This window comes from Siphateles boraxobius, unplaced genomic scaffold (assembly GCF_051911475.1).
Source record: "Siphateles boraxobius isolate OS27281-9 unplaced genomic scaffold, OSU_SipBor_1 2, whole genome shotgun sequence".
Taxonomy (NCBI): Eukaryota; Metazoa; Chordata; class Actinopteri; order Cypriniformes; family Leuciscidae; genus Siphateles; species Siphateles boraxobius.
The window spans coordinates 1668945-1686727 of record NW_027508810.1 but is presented as its reverse complement, the minus strand read 5'-3'; the positions used below and the strand labels follow the sequence as shown (position 1 = coordinate 1686727).

The 17783-nt window shown below is 38.4% G+C and overlaps 1 protein-coding gene across 1 annotated transcript; it reads right to left on the bottom strand.

Annotated features, from left to right (window-relative positions):
* Positions 1–731: 731 nt before the first annotated feature.
* On the bottom strand, positions 732–17605 carry cnga2a (cyclic nucleotide gated channel subunit alpha 2a). Its single transcript, XM_077235622.1, has 7 exons — positions 16894–17605; positions 14907–15014; positions 14701–14811; positions 3175–3351; positions 2950–3057; positions 2426–2532; positions 732–2284 (listed from the first exon to the last, which is right to left on the bottom strand). The coding sequence occupies exons 1-7, from the start codon at positions 16950–16952 to the stop codon at positions 864–866; spliced, it is 2091 nt and encodes a 696-aa protein (XP_077091737.1). The 5' UTR covers positions 16953–17605; the 3' UTR covers positions 732–863.
* Between the last annotated feature and the right edge of the window lie 178 nt (positions 17606–17783).

The window sequence follows — 17783 nt, the reverse complement described above, 5'->3', positions numbered from 1 at the left end:
CATACTTTGAGGCACCACTGAGAGTATAGTTGTAAAAGTTTAATTTAGGCACAATCAAAATACTTAACTTAGCCTGCAATTAATCGCAATTTGAACACGCTTTCTATTTAATTATCAATACAATGCCAATTACAACTGAATGGCACCAACAGAAACTACTGCAGGACATTTCTACTCCAAAACACAATATTGAATTATTTTACTGAAAGATTAGTCAAACTGATTCAAACCAGTAACGTGTGTGAAAGTGAATTATTAAAAGATGCTCAAATTATTTATTTGTGAATCGGGGACTGTGTTTGTTTTTGCATGCAGCTTGTGAGGACATGACATGTGCATTATTTTGACTTATCAAATTCAGATTACAAAATTACATTCACAAATATTTCCATGATATTACCATAAAATAAATGTTACTCAAAATAAATCTATATGAAGAAATATATTTTAACAGTCACCACCCCAAGTCTTTGTAACTCTGTAAATTGCATGGCAGTGGGGGTCCCGCTCCATGTTGAATGAAATCTCATGTGAGTACACACAAATGTAATTGTAAATGTAATTGTATTTGTCAAAAATGCTGTTCATTTTTTATTTGGGAAATTCTTCATTTGGCAAAACATCACACAATAAGCAACAAAAAAAGAAAAAAAAAAACCTTTAAGCAGGCTGGCCAAAATCTCAAGGAAATTATGTTATTTTATGTTATTTTAAACTAAGGTTTGTTCCATGACATTTATAAATATATTTATAAATTCCACATGTGGATTTTTGACTGCTATAATTGTTATAAAGCGCTCATATATTATTGCTATTGAGTAGTCATCAAGACTAGTACAAGGTTCTCTCTTAAAAGCAAGTGCTCAAAGTTGGATGTTGACCTCACTGTGTGTACCATCACCATCAATAGTGCTTTCATTGCCATCTGAGAGGAATCCGCTTCCAGAATGATGTGTCCTACACTCCAATGCTGTAAGTCTCTGCTTCAGCCGCTGTTGAGTAGCTGTGTATTCAGCCAGTAACCGAGCAAACCGAGTCTGTAGTATTTCAAGAGAAGCTTCCAACCTCTCCACTTTGTCCTCAACCCGCTCTTCTCCCATTCCACCGGCCTCCAACTCCTCCAGCAGACCCTCTTTCAGGAGAATCTGTCTTCCCCTCTCTTCCAGAACTTTCTTAGCATCCGGATACTCCATTACAGCCTCCATCAGGTCATCCTTTGACAAACAAAAGAGGTCAGAGTAGCCAATGCTACGGATGTTAGCTGTACGACGGTTGCCCATTTTGCTCCCTTTGATGTTGAGGATGCTAATCTCGCCAAAGCAGCTGCCGCCCGTCAAGTGTGCATACTGGGTCACCCCATCATCAGCCACAACAGCAAGGCGACCCTCTTTAATGATGTACATCTCTTTTCCTATGTCCCCCTTTCGGCAGATGTAGTCTCCAGGGCTAAAGACCTGTGGCCGCAGCTTGAGCACCAGTTCCACTAAAAGGCCTGCCTCACAGTCCTGGAAGATACGGACCTTCTTCAATGTTTCTAAGTGCACATTGATAGCAATCTCAGCCCGCAGTTTGTTTGGCAGATTCTTTAGGACATCCTGCTCATCAATTGCTTTCTTGTTGGTCCACAAGTAGTCGAACCATTTGATGACTCTAGCTTCTAGCTCTTTGCTGACCTTTCTGAACTGCATGTAGTGTTTGATGGCGTCGATGTGAGCTTGGAACTCGGTCCGTGTGGCATTCATGTTTGATATCATGGCTCCTACATTACCAACAATGGTGGCGAAAATGAGAACTCCAACAAGGAAATCAAAAACAACAAAAAGATACTCCTCATCTCGCACCGGAGCTGGCATTTCCCCAATGGTCGTCAAAGTGAGGGTTGACCAGTAGAGGCAGTAGACGTATCCTCGCGTGAGAGTCCCAAACTCAGGGTCAGACATGTTTGGGTAGACCCACTGGTCGGATCCAAAGCCCAGCGACTTGGAAATGGCAAAGTAAATACAGGCATTCCAATGAATGATGACTAGGATATAGAGCACCAAGATGCAAATGCGGAAAATGTTGGGGTAATTTGTGCGGGTCTCTGTGCGGTCGAAGAACTCGAACAGGCGTGAGAAGCGCATCAGTCGATTGAAACGCAGCTCTGGTACATGAATGCCAATGACGATGTAGGCTAGATCCGTGGGCAGTATGGATAGCAGGTCTAGCTTGAACTGCAAAGTATGTAAGTAGCTTTCTCTTAACTTGGTAAGATCCTTCACAAGAAGACCCTGCTCAAGGAAACCTATAATGAAGGTATACATTGTCAATTCTTAACAATTGCTCATATACACTTAATTTTAGCACCAAAGCACCTATCTAATCAATAGTGCGAATTGTCACAAAAACTCTTTGAAAAACATGATAGATGCTTAAAGATTCTGACCAGTTCTCAGTCTCGCACAGGTGTCCAGTATATATATAACATCAGAGAGATAATCCAAAACCAGCCACAGAATGAAGTTCCTGGTTTGAAGCTCATCAAAGCAGGCTCTGTGTTTGGGATATGAATAATGAAACACCATTAGCTTGTCAGGACTAACCTGTTCATATATGGCACAACAACACTTATTTACATGAATCATCATCAAAATGAAAGCCTAGATCACACACTCTTGCTCATGAGGTCTAATTACACCGCTTGGATTTAATTGGAAGAACAGCTGCTACAAATAATTTCCTCTCAGGCAATATACATCCAGTGTTCAGCAAGCAAAATTAGTAGGTTTGTTATTTTTTTCCACTTACAGTATTCAGATTAATTTACTGTATAATTTGCTGTCAAAAGGTTTTCATTGGAATCATTGGATTTATTTTAGCTAATAAATGCTATTGACGTTTAATATATCAGCTTTAAACTCCAAATAAAATTATTAGTGTGTAGATAAATTAACATTTCTTTTGTCTTACCTAGCCACCACAAAACACCAGTTGTACAATACAGCTGTGGCAATAACAAACAGCCAGCGGTAGTACAGGTCATCAGCAGGTGCCAGTATGAAAACATCAGACTTTTTCCTGATAACCAAATGCATTTCATAATTTTATGTGGTTGCATGTTTGTTAAAAAAAGTCAATGGAAATTTCATACAGCTATGTATAAATGGTGATAATGGTGTGACAGGACAAACTCACTTGGTTTTGGCACTGGTTTTTCCATCTTGAGCCTCAGATCTACTGATGCTTATCCGACTGGGAGCAACTTGAAGTTCAGGTCCTCGGAAGCGCTCTAAAAAAGAATCTGGCCTATCCTCCTCTTCCTGAAGGCTCTTATGGGCCCAGTCTCTAAGAGTGACTACCATACTCACCAACCTTGGAAACAAAGGGAAATAATGAATCAATGTGGAAATACCCATTGTGAGAAATTGACCAGAATTTAATTTCAAGAGTTCACCTTCCATCCAAGTCTAAATTGAAATAAACTAAATAGCCTTCTAGATGTTCCCTAACTTCATATATGTGGGAGCTTTGAAAGGTACCGCAGCTTCCCAAAGGATTTCAACAAGAGTGCCCTGTCCTTTGGTTCTGGGGAGTCCTGGGAGAAATTGCCTGATTAATTTGGTTCAAACATTCTACTTTACCAGGGTTCCTAAATGCTGTAGTTTCTCCTAATTATTTCTCTGAATTATGATCCTGTGACGCTGACCAAAGTTTGATTTAAAAACTGGAAGCTGGAAATATAGTGCCAGAAATCCTGAAATTAAACTATATAATAAAAAAAACTAAACTATATAATATGGAGATAATTCTGGTTCTCTGAGCAGTCTCATCCTTAATTGATCAATATTAACTTAATTTGTTATTTTTCTATTAAGTGAATATAGCTGTGCAGATTTAAAGTTCGCTCTTTTTTAATTTGGTGATGTATGCATCTACTGTATGTTCTTTCTATAGTTCACAATATTTCCAAAACTTTGGTAGGTCATCATATAAATATCATCAACATAAATTGAATTAAGAAATTTTTAAAGTATAGTTCAACCCATACTTCACTTGCCCGTACATATCTTGTCGTATCCGTAAATAGAGAAAAAAAGTGGGAATGGCATAAATTAGTTTTCACAGGGAACAAGAAAGGTTGACATGGAGCAGCTAAATCTCCAACCACTAGGAAATCACCAATTCCCTATCTGTCAGTCTCTTTGATGTTGTGTTAAGATTAACACTAGGGACCACACTCGAAAGCCCAGAGCATCTCTGACATTTCAGAAAAGGCCCATGAGAATTGGCGAGTAGACTTTCCATGCCAGCTTCTCCCCTAGACATATGGGTATAAAATGAGGATGGTGTGCTCTACTCATTCAGCTTTGTCCTTCTGAGCCTGTAGAAACTTATTTGTATGAGTAGAAGCAAATCTACAATCCATTCATCTCCCTCCATTCTGCCGGATCTCTCAGCACATTTCAGTTGTCTCTCTTTAAACAATGCACAGATAAGTGCAGGGAGTACCCCTGGGGGCTTCAACTAAAAGAGGCAGTTTCTCGTGAACACAGTGAATCTCGTCTTTTAAAAGGGGCCTTTCTGTCCATGTCCTTCTGGATGTGGCCAATTTCTCTCTCCTTCAGATGGCCATGATCACTTGAATGCCTGTGTTGTACTCACGCTGAGACAGCATTTGTGGATGGTTCGTGTTCACATTGTAAGAACATGGGCATGAGTACGGTACGTATATAAATCTCCAGGGCGGTATCCAATTTCGTTGCATGTCACAACTCGCCCGCCATCTCCTGTGGAGTCAGCAGCGTCTGAAGTCACTGTGAGCCACTCATTTCCCAGGTGACTTCAATCTCACAGTGGAGACTTCCTCCCCAGGTGGTTCAACTGATTTGTAATAAATACGTTGAGGCAAAAATAGATCTGTTCGCTTCCTGGGTATCCTCCCATTGTTCTCTCTGGTATTCACTGACAGATGTCCCCCTCATCATGAACGCACAGGGACGCAGCTGGCCCAGGGGTCACAAGTACGCGTTTCCCCCAGTGAGTCTCATTGCACAGACACTGTGCAAAATCTGGGAGAAGGAGAACATGTCCTATTAGTTGCATAATCTGGCACCTAAGTCCAGAACTCTGGAAACTCCATGTCTGATCCCTGAATGGGACATGGAGGTATTCAGGGGGCTGTCAATAGCGGTGATAGATACAATCATTCAGGCATTTTGTTCACTCACCAAAGCCAAGGTGTATGCCCCTTGGGGGTATCACAGCCTCCTCGGGTTTAGCAAGTGATGTTTTATGGCAGACATCAGTAGAGCTGCAGGCTGGGCTACACCCAACACCTTTGTGAGATTCTATAATCTCCGGGTAAAGTGCCCGTTCACTGTGGCCGGTAGTCTCTCCTTTATCAGGTAGAGCCGACTACAAGGGCTTTTCCTTTAAGTAGCACTTCCCAGAAGGTAAGTCCATAGGATGTCTATCCACATGTTAATCTCCCCTTTGGGCAGGATGTGGTCTCCATAGTGTTCCTTTCTCTGCAGAGATGGAGAATACTTCCCCAATGTAAACAATCAGGTGTGCTCAGCTGTAAAGAAAAATAAAAAGTTCAAGGATATGGCTGAAGCATCCTATTCCCATGATGAGGACAAGTCCCTTGAATAGGGAGGCTTTTGTTACTTACACTGGGCATTGGGAGTGTTACAACGTCGCTTTAGTGCACTTGCTACTTGGCACAAGACAGCATGCATGCACCTGCACCGTCAAACTTCTAACAGAGTTTAATAGAGTTGTGGTTGTGGCGTTTAGTAAAGGGTCCCCCAGTGTCAGTCTCGACAAAACATTGTAGTGACTGACAGATAGGAAACATCTCGGTTACTCAGTTCCCTGATCGAGGGAACAAGACTTTGTGTCCCTCCTGCCAACTCTAAACTGCCTGCTGAAATGACAGGGACACTATCTCGGCTCCTCATCTTAAACCTGAATGAGTGGAGCCTCTTATGCCTGTATGTCTGGGAAAGTGGCTGGCATGCAAATTCCACTCACCAATTCTCATTGGCCTTTTCTGAAATGTCAAACGTGTTCGATACTCCCAAGTGTGACCCCTAAGTCTTATTCTCTCCATCAGGGAATGGAGGTTACAATAGTAACTGAGATGTTTTAAACAAATGGCGAAAAGGCGTGTCTGCTGGCAAAAAGAGAGCGCGACAGAGCTCATAATAAAACCAAAATCAACATTGGTTTGGCTTTTCGGAGAAGACGAGAACTGAGGGATTTGAAGTGTTGTAAAAGTGAGGTGGAGATAATGGTGTTTTTATTACTCAAAAGGTGAGTAAAGTTTTTTATTGAATAGATAAACTGTCATATGTAGCTCTCTAACAGAGTTCACTGTAAATCATTATTTATTGTTAAGATAATTTAATTTTAAAACTTATGGAATGACTGATGTTTGGTGCTTTCAGAATCCTGGGCGCAGAGGCTATTCCTTCTATTCACCGGTTCACAAAACATTTTCTCGAATCGATTATTTTTTTGTTGATAATAGTTTACTTTCATTAGTCAGTAAATGTGAATACCAATCAATAGTGATATCAGACCACGCACCACTGTTAATTACTTTAAACTTGCCTACCACAATTAGTGTGTATCGGCCGTGGCGATTTAATACTTAACTTCTCTAAGATACTGAGTTTGTTAAATTTATTTCTAAGGAAGTACACGAGTTTTTAGAACATAACCGGACCCCAGGGGTGTCCTACTGTCTAATTTGAGGAACGTTAAAAGCCTATCTCAGAGGCCAAATCATATCGTATAGTGCCCGTGTAAAGAGAAAACAACAGGAAAGACATAAAAAGATAGAAAGTGATAACTTGCAAATCGATGGGGTTCTCTCACACTCGCCATCAGTCGATTTATTTAAGGAACGATTGGCTCTTCAGACAGAATTTGTTATCTACGAAACTTATTGAGAACCTTTTGAATAAATCCAGACACAAGTCTTATGAACACAGCGAAAAAATAGGGAAAATCTTAGCTCATCAACTACAGCAAAAAATTGTCGACCAGTCAATTCTCGAAATTATTGATGAACACGACAAAAAATTAATTGATCCATTAGAGATTAATAATAGGTTTATGGAGAATTACTCGCAATTATTTACATCTGAATCCAGTAGAAATGAGGTACTCTTTGACTCATTTTTTAGCAAATTTACTCTGCCCACCATTGATGAACAATATGCCTCAGATTTGGAAAGACCATTTTCAAAGGCCGAAATATTGAAAGCAATTGCCACCATGCAAAGTGGAAAATCACGGGGGCCAGATGGCTTTCTGAGCGAATGTTTCAAAAAATTCTCCTCAGAACTCTTCCCTATCTTACTTGCGGTCTATGATGAGTCCTTCACCTCAGGGTCGTTACCAGAAACCATGAGGCAAGCAGTTATTTCTTTAATTCATAAAAAGGGCAAAAGTAAATTAGATTGTAGCTCATATCGACCTATCTCATTGTTAAATATTGATAGCAAAATATTTGCCAATCTTTTAGTATGTCGATTAGAGATTGTTATACCTTCAATAGTGTCTGATGATCAGACTGGCTTTATCAAAAATCGATATTCATTCTACAATATACGCAGACTTTTGAATATCCTCCATTGTCCCACTCCACCCGATATACCTATGTGCATGCCGCCCTGGTTTTCACCCGTGCTCGACCGCCGGTGCACCACCACTGGAGGCCAGCGGACCTCAGAATGTAGTCCAGATGTATATGTGTGTGTGTGTGTGTGTGTGTGTGTACAGTAGGATCTTGGGAGAACGGCAGCTTCTACCTTTGGTTCAGGGGAGCGGTTGAAAGCAGATTATGATATTATTTCCCCTTTGCCCTTGACTGACAGTCTCTGGGGTTCGCCATATTACCATTACAGCTCCAGCACTTACACCAATTTTTCAAGTCTGTCAAACAGTAACATGTTGTGGCCAAAACTTCCCAAATGGAGGCGTGGACTGACCACTTGGCATTAAAAACATCACTTCAAATCCTAACGGAGGTAGTTTATATATTTTTTGGTGCTTCTGTCACTTGATGCTGAAAAAGCATTTGATCGGGTGGAGTGGGACTACCTCTTCTATACCTTGAAGAAATTTGGCTTTGGTGCCAAACTCATTTCATGGATTAATGTTTTATATTCCTCTCCTGTAGCAGCAATTCGGACAAACAATAACATATCACCATTTTTCCAATTAGGCCGCAAGACTAGGCAGGGCTGCCCATTATCCCCCTCATTATTTGCACTGATGATTGAGCCCCTGGCAGTGGCAATACGGTCCGATAATACTATTAAAGGCATATTGAGGGGTGAATCCGAACATAAAGTGTCCCTTTATGCGGATGATACTCTCTTGTATGTATCTGAGCCGCATAAGACCCTGCCTCGTCTACTGTCATTACTTGGTAGTTTTGGGAAAATATCAGGATATAAAATAAACATGCAAAAAAGTGAACTCATGCCGATTAACACTGCAGCCAGACTTATCACATTTAACTCCTTACCGTTTAAATTGAGTAAAGACACATTTAAGTATTTAGGTATATGGGTTACTAATAATTACAAGAACCTCTATAAAACTAATTTCATTCCATTGATAGATTCTATAAAACAAGATTTTGAGCGTTGGGGTACATTGCTGTTATCACTAGGAGGCAGGATAAGCACAGTCAAGATGAATATCCTACCTAGATTTCTATATCTGTTCCAGTGTATCCCGATATTTTTAACCAAATCGTTTTTCCTACTGATAGACAAGCTGATATCAACTTTTATATGGAATGGGAAAAATGCACAGATCCGTAAAAGTGTTCTGCAGCGACACCGAGAGCATGGAGGACTATCATTATCCAATTTTCAGTACTATTATTGGGCAGCCAATGCTTGTTCTATATTGTATTGGTTTAACTCGCATGCTGGTGGTCCTAAGTGGCTGTCCCTTGAGAATTTGTCATGCCATCCTGCTTCTTTACATGCATTGCTCTGCTCAACATTGCCATCACCTCATCCAATATATAAATACTCTCTGAATCCAGTGGTTAAGCACTCCTTCAAAATATGGGGACAGTTTAGAAGACATTTTTCACTTAATGACGTATCAGTCTTTGCTCCTATAGTAAGAAATCACATGTTTACTCCTTCTATTATTGATGATTCTTTTGGTGCCTGGTCTGTAAATGGCCTTAGGGTACTAAAGGATATGTATATTGATGGCACTTTTGCAACCTTTCAGCAAGTGAAAACTAAATTCCAAATTCCCAACACTCACTTCTTCAAATATCTTCAACTTCGCTGTTTTGCTGCATCGTCTGTTAGTCACTTCCCCTCATTACCACCTGAGTCACTTCTTGAGACTGTCCTAAAAGTGAATCCATATTCCAAGGGGGCCATTGGTAAATTATTTAGTGTAATGAACAGTGCTTTAAGTGTGCCGGTACGCACAGGTACTCAGTACCGCCAATTCCAAATATAGCTCTTGAGCGTACCGCCACCTCTCCGTGCGCCCAGAACGTGCTTTTAGGGTACCGGTACGCTCATTTGCACATCTGTTTTAATCATTTGCCTGTGCTGCCGCTTTTCACAGCGCCCTTCACAATGCACGGCACGCTTCCTAATTCGTCCCACCGAGAGCAGAGACTACATTACCCATACACCCTTGAGTTTTACAAGTGAAAAGAGCATGCGTCGCTTTTGCCGCTGTCAGTTGCTACGTTTACATGGACACAATCGGAATGAAATCAATACGATTGATGAAACCGAACAAGGTGTTTACATGAATGATAAATAAAGTAATCGGGTTGATGTGCGCTTTTATATGCCACAAGATTCAAATCGGATCTGATTTTTGCGCAAACTGCACGAATATACAGAGTTTCCCGCTGTTCGCGCATAAATATTCTCCTCTATTGGTTCTTTATTTGTTTTAAACAGCAGACGTAATATTAATTCGTATCTGGTCATAATTTAGAGCATATTAACCGTTTTGCCGTGCTGATCACGCAGTAAAATTGCCCCTCCCCGCGGCCAAAACCAGACGTCTGTGGTGGATGAGAATCCACAACAAGGACTAGTGGGACGTTGTCCTGCTTCACTTCACATACGCGCGAGTAAAATGAGAATTTTAGAATGACGGGAAACTTATTAATAAGACACTTTGTTCAACAGGAAAAACAGCTCGTTCCGCGCGTTATACGTCATTACGTTTATTTAACGTCATTGCACATGCGCAGTCCTTTCAGTTTCGGTTTTCAATCCGATCAAGTGTTTACATGTTCTCTCGATTGGATTACATAAGGGATAAACCACCCCTTTCAATCCGATCGAAATGTCATGCGGATCGAGCTCAATCGGATCGATTAGGGTGTTGACATGAGGGTTTTTTAGTCCGATCGAGCCGTCAATCCGATTATAAGTGTCCATATGTCAATCATGGTGTCAACTCAACGTGGTCCGGAGAGGGTGTGTGAAACGGGTAAAGAAATGAACCATAGCAAGACTCATGTTTATGTTCTACTGTTCTATGGTTATTATGTTATTATGTTTTATAATTTATTTTATGTACATTTTGTTCAAAATGTTTTAAATACCCTTTTGCACATTTTATTTATGTTCAGTAGCTCTTTCTAGCTCAAGCAAATCCACAATTAAATTATTTTTTATAAGGTCATCTGTTGACTGCTGTATATAAAACCCCTTCAATATAGTTATTGTTACCCCAGGGGAGGAGGGGACTCAGCAAAAAAAAAAAAAAAAAAAAAAAAAAAAATATATATATATATATATATATATATATATTAATAATAATAGTAAGACTACCGGAGTACCGGCACCTCTTTTGGGCCACTTAAAGCACTGGTAATGAATACTCATAATATGGGACCTCTAGCTCACGTGAAAAGATTGTGGGAAGCAGTGTTAATTTTGGCAGCCATTTTTGATTTAGTCTTAGTCTTCATCTTCAGACGAAAATGCTTATTGGTCTTAGTCACATTTTAGTCATTTTGTCTTTCATAGTTTTAGTCTAGTTTTAGTTGACGAAAAGTCATTGCATTTTTTGTCAACTTTTAGTCAAACTGCAGTTACCGACATTCATTTTGGTAGCTATTTATATGTAGCCTAGTCTTTAGAAAATAAATTCATAATCCTTTTTCTCTCTAGGCCAATTCAATTAAGCTTATGAGAAATTTTAATTATGGTAACAGGCTGTATTGACATTGCACTCTTTAGCAGTAGCACTTATGCAATTCTATATCCCTTAGTTAAGTGGTTGTTCAGTGGACAATATTTGCCATCTTAAATCCAGTTAAATTTTTTACCTTTATAAAATAAATAATGCTTTAAATAAAACAATGTTCAATAAATATGCAATGATGGTAAAAACGAAGTGATACTTTTAATATTAAATTAAAGTCGCCAGTAGGTGGCGGTAAGTCACTGTCTTTAGTGAGTCATCGAGTGTGCTGCAGTTCTGCTATGGATTTCTTAGCAAAATAGAGCAATAAGCCTACTGACAATACTGTTTTAAATGTAGTAGGCTACATCACTTAATGTTACCCTTTTGTTTGTTGAATTGTTGTATAAAATCGATGTCACATTTGAAATCGGATATTCAGGAAACATTGCAGTCTTGCTCGTATAATATGATCAACATTAAAAACACTGCTGGATATCAGCCTGCATTTTAATCGCAGATTTAGTCGCACAAACAGCGCAAGGGGCTCGTGACAGAACACAGACTGACTGAATGACACTTTAATTTGAGTAGAACATCTCAAATGAAGATCGCTGAACTCCAGCTTACTTGTCTGTGTTTTCAGATCATCCGCGCTTCTTCAGTAGTGTAGAGAGAGCGAGCGCATGGTTGCCAGATAGCCTAGCCTACTATTGAAAAGACCGTGTAAAAAACGTGTTCTTTTATCAGAAAAGCTCTGACTGGGGTTTAAATGATTGAAATCTGGCAACCGTAAACTTGAACGCCTATAAAAAAACAGTCAATGTGATGTCGTCTCCGTTCTCTTTTATTTGACAAAAACAATTGGTTTTGGTCAAGTTTAATTTTTAAAAAAAAAAACATTTCAGTCTCGTCTTTTTCCGTCAACGATATTGCATGTGTTGATATAGTCACAGTTACAATTTAATGACGTGGGTGTCGTCTCTCATCCTCTTGTCTTAGTCAGGGAAAAAAAGCTCGTCAACGAACATTTTTCGTCATAGTTTTCGTTAACGAAATTAACACTGGTGGGAAGAGGAACTGTCTATAGGAATTTCTGAGGATGTATGGGAATTTATATTGAAAAACATTCATTCATCTTCAATATGTCAAAGACATCGAGTGATTCAATTTAAAGTTGTTCATACACTGCATTGGTCTAAAGTAAAACTGGCAAAATTTAAATCAGACATAGATCCTCACTGTGATAGATGTGAAGTCGAACACTTCACTTCACTTCACTTCCCAGCGGGCACCTTGACGTCAATTTAACATCAATATGACATCAAACATTATGTCAAAATGACGTCACGAAATAGGTCAAAAATGAAAGTCATATTGATGTCAAAGTGTCAATGTCAATTTGATGCCAAGATTTTGACCTCTGCTGATGTCATTAATTGAGTGATGATTGGCCAATATTGAAGACACCTGATGTTAACAAGCAGAATCACTGAAGGAGAAAATCACAATTTTAAGCCACCATTTTGGTGATCAATGTCTGCTTTAGTTGGGCTCTTGACTATACTTGACTATAACTTCAGATTTTGTTTGGCTGCTGAAACTGAGTGGTGAACAGCCAGATGAACAAAGAGTAAAGGTGATCTGATGGTGTTGGTTATGTTTTGACATAATCGTCATTCGATCTGTGTCACTGAACTCATTTAGAGTCTAATCTCTGATTAAGATTTATATTGGTAATTACAGCATCACGGTATTCTAGAGCATGTAATCCTGAATTTTTAATTTAATCCAAAGGATTTCCTAAAAGTTGTTCTGATAAAACAAGTGTGTATTTTAGACACACACAGACATCTAGAATCAGTGTATGAATCTCAACAATGGTGACAGACAAAATATTCAATTAGGAAAAGGAAATTACTAAAATAAATCAGATCAAAATGTATTAATACCGCAAAGCATGATGGGAGCCATGAATGAGTTTTGATTGGTGGCACCCAGAATGCACTGCAACTTATTATTGTCACCATTGTTGAGATTCACAGGTTGATTATTGATGTCAGTGTGTCTAAATACAAAATGTTTTAAAGTCTTCTGATCAGAACAGCTTTCATGAAATGTTTTTGATTATATTGAAAATGCTGATAATTGTTATGTATAGAATCACAGTGTTGCTGTAATTAACAATGCAAAGACACTCTATTTGACTCAAGTGATTTAGGTCAAGTGATGATTATGCCAAACAAAACCAACACCGCCTGATCACCTTTTCTCAATGTTCATCTGGCAGTGACATTAACATCAGCCAAACAAATTTGAAATATTAATAGTATAGGGGTCAAGAGCCCAACTAAAGCAAACACTGACCACCAAAATGGTGGCTTAAAAATTGTATTTTCTCCTTTGGTGATTCTGCTTGTTAACATCAGGTGTCTTCAATAATCACATCAGCAGAGGTCAAAATCTTGACATCAAATTGACATTGGCACTTTGACGTCAATATGACTTTCGTTTTTGACCTATTTTGCGACGTCATTTTGACATAATGTTTGATGTCATATTGATGTTAAATTGATGTCAAGGTGCCCGCTGGGTTTGGCTCTGTCCAAAACTTGAAGTTTTTTGGAAGTCTATATTTAAATTTATTTCCGACACTTTGGGGACAGTCATAGAGCCTGATGCCATGATCTCTGTATTCGGCATTGTACCGCAGCATTTTCACTTAAATCATAACAACAAAAGCCTCATAGCATTTAGTACTCTTTTAGCTCGGCGGCAGATACTGCTTAAATGGAAAGACAAGTACCCTCCAACATTCAAAATGTGGCTCATTGATCTTTTATACAATCTGACCATGGAAAAAATAAGGTACGCTACAGCAGGCTGTGCCTATACATTTTTGGATATCTGGCAACCGGTTCTGGACAAATTAGGAAGGTGGATCCCTCTCTACTCTCAATTTCAGAGGAGTAATATACTGTACATACTTGTGCTTTCTTCTCTAAAACATTTCAATAATGTTTTTTTTTTTTAAATTAATATTTGCATTGGTGCAACAGGTGGGGATTGTTCTTGGGTGGGTGGGTTAACAAAAAAAGAAAATGTATTGTAAAAGTATATCTTATGTTTGATAAGACGTTCAATAAAAAAACTTTGAGGAAAAAAAGATCATTTCATTATGGTTGTTGTAGCGCTGTGTTGGAATTTATTTTCATCAGCTTGAGATCCGTATCATCTAAACTGCTTATATCTCTTAAGCCTAGTAGTGAATGTTTTATGAGCAGTAGGATAATCTCTCTCTTTAGTTATGAGAAATAACCATATTTATCCACACAGTCACACAGTGCCAAATCAAAACCAAGACAATGTTCTTCTGCAAAATGTATGACGTTTTGTCCTTTAACCGCTAGAGGACCATATATACCTTTAACCAATTTCAAATTCAAATTCCAAAGCAGGCCATACTTGAATAAACCCAAATGATCTGAAGAAACTGTCTGTGACACCCACCTGGACAGCGCCCCTCTGCCACGGAAGGAGTTCTGTGAGCTCAGTCCACGTGCTTCAATGGTGGCCACTCGCTGTAATTCTGATGAAGTGTCATCACATATGGACTGACCACTGCATTGGCAAAAGAGACAAACAGGGATTTATACAGACTGATAGACCGTATATGACCGTTACACTGCTGATTGTTGAGTTCTAAAATATCTGACCGGCTGATAGTGCTATCGGCACGCTCTGACTCATCTTCAACAGAAGTCTTCACAGACAGTCTGTGGGCCGATAAATCCATGCTCTCTACCAACACTTGTCCGGTCATGCTGTAAAAGAGTTTTGTAGAACTGAATATACTACCAATCAAACAATTTAATAAACAATTTAATATTATTAGAGTCTCATTCATAGCAGCATCTGTGTATTTGCACATTGATAACACAAAACATAATTTGTACAAATGATACTATAGAAATACTGCAATGCAAAAATACTACATAGAACAAATTGTCATATTACTGAAAAAAAACAAGTTAGAAATATCCAAATAATTTTGTGGGGTGCACGTTCTTCTCAGCTGGTGTTAGGTTTTATGAGTTTGTTCCATCTGTATGATTACTTATGCTTGCAGTTTAACACATTATTCACCATACTAAAGAAGTGTGTTATACTATTATATGATTTTAAAAGAGACACAAAATGGTGTGTTAATTTTATTAATTTCATTTTAAAATGGACAGAAATATATCTAATAATATCAGGCAACTTAACAAATAGGTTTTTCAGTATTATTGGAATATATGAAAGTTAAAATTAACGTTTAATGATCTATGAGCATTTCAAAGGTTTCTTGATGACCGGACATGATTGTGTTAACTGTAAATTTTACATACTAAATTAGGACATTAAAGTGACATTCCTTTTGTAACACAAGATCAGCACAGGCCTGACTGTGTTCAATGCTAGCAGTAAAGTATGGTGTTCACTGTTCAAAGGTCAAGATGGACAACTATGCAGGACACTCTGAAAAGCCTATGTCATTTTGGGGAGGCTCTTAGTATTCATGACAGTGAACTGGATTGAGTTCATTCACATCAGTTACTGATTTATTAGAGATGAATGACTTTTGATAGATTTTGGTCTGTATGTGTAATACATATGCTTTGCCCTTAAAAAAAACAAGCTCACTATTATAATATATTCAGCTGTGCTATGTTGTTTTTCTTACTGATAGTTTTGTCGGTAATGTTGAGTAATATGATGACATTTGCAGTTTGGACATTTTTACACTGACTATCAATCACCCTATTGTTAACAAACAACCCGAAAAAATGATACATTTTAACAGGGTTGAAATTAAGGTTGCACAAAATATGTTGTGAAAGGGAAATGTTTTAATAATAAACAGGCATCTATGGTTCCATGAAGAGGCCCTAACATCCATAAAACCGTCCTATTCCACAAAAGGTTCTTTATAGTGGAAAAATAATACTTTATAGTGTCCTGAATAAGATATTTTACATAAGAGATATTAGCATATAATTCACAAGACCAAATAATAGTTGAATTCATTAAAATGACCGTTTATTAAAATTACCCCTTGAATCATAATACTGTGTGTCATTACCGTCCTAGATGATCCACTACCATCCAAGATGGATGTTAATGAATTCCTTGTTTGTCCCGAGCAGTTAAACTGAGCACCGTTCTTCAGAAAAATCCTCCAGGTTACACAAATTTAGTTTTCCAGCATCTTTCGCTTATTTGATCCCTTTCCAGTAGTGACTGTGTGCTTTTAAGATTCATCTTTTTATTATTTTGTTAACATAATGACAATTTTGCAGATTTTGCAACATATAAACACATGTAACATTTACACATGTAAACTTTTGACCAATCATTAATGTTTAAAACTGTTAAAACTGTAAAGCTGTTTGCAACTTTTGAACACTGTGATCGTGAGATGACTAGAAGTGACCTTAGAATAAAGATCAATTATGACTGCATTTGAAGCCATTGCTGTGAATAGCACTAAACGTCAACGTTTAGTTCCTTTTTCAGGAACTCATCAAGATCTGACAATGTAATATTTCCACATATTATTTAAATGATTAATTAATACTATTACGTAGAATATGACTATGTAATAGCATCTAGCAGTACATTGATGATTAAGGAACAGAAGTGTTGTGTTTATTTACTCACCTGCTTGTATTTTGGGCTGTTTCAGGTTTTTGAAGAGATGCTTTATAATAATGCTCCATAACTTTGAAGAACGTGCATCTGAAGTGTTAAAACATCCCTCCTCTCCTGTTCTAAGTTCTGAAGAGTCTTCCTCTGACTTCAGCGCAGTGATGTTTTATCTGTCTGGTTCATGGATTTGCTGCGTTTGTTCCAGAGAAATCTGAAGTGAAGGGATGTGTTGTGATTGAAATGAGGCTGAGAGGACAGTTGAGTGTCTGGAGGCAGGGAGGGGGACGTGGGACACATTACCATACAGCTCTCCAGACATCACACACCTCTCCACCGCCTCCTCACATCCCACTCCATCTCTCCCAGCGGAGCAACATCAATATCAATGTCTTTTTCTCCGTCCTCTGTTTCTCTAAGCTCTGATCTGTTTGAATGTCCAGCACAGTTGTGAGATTAAAAGGTGGTCCTGTGGTTTTGTGAGAGCAGAGAGGCTTATTGTTATTCCAGCAGATGCTTGTGCGTTTGAAGTGCACTGATTGCAGTGATGTGTTTTTGATGCTCAGCCTTTGCTTTGGCGAGCACTTGAATACACACACAAGCACTGTTTGCTGTTTTTCTCAACCATGTTATCAATGGTTTTACTGCTGCTGCCTGATTGACCCCCTACACTAGAGAAATGATGACAGAAATATATAGACTCAAATACTTTGTCTGTACATATACAGTTGTGGTCAGAATTAATGGCACCCCTGGTAAATATGATCAAAAATGGCTGTAAAAAATACATCTGCATTGTTTATCCTTTTGATCTTTCATTCAAAAATTTTGCAAAAATCGAACTAAGTAAATTAATTTTTTACGAGTAAAATATCTCTGAAGTATATTCCAATTAATATTTACCT

Bases quoted from the DNA above. Each gene is read 5' to 3' on its own strand.
- cnga2a (XM_077235622.1), bottom strand. From the start codon at position 16,952: ATGGAGCATTATTATAAAGCATCTCTTCAAAAACCTGAAACAGCCCAA. The intron at 14,812-14,906 runs GTCAGATATTTT...TTGCCAATGCAG, and splicing joins GCCGATAGCACTATCAGCCG to TGGTCAGTCCATATGTGATG. The intron at 2,533-2,949 runs GTAAGACAAAAG...TCCCAAACACAG, and splicing joins TGGTGTTTTGTGGTGGCTAG to AGCCTGCTTTGATGAGCTTC.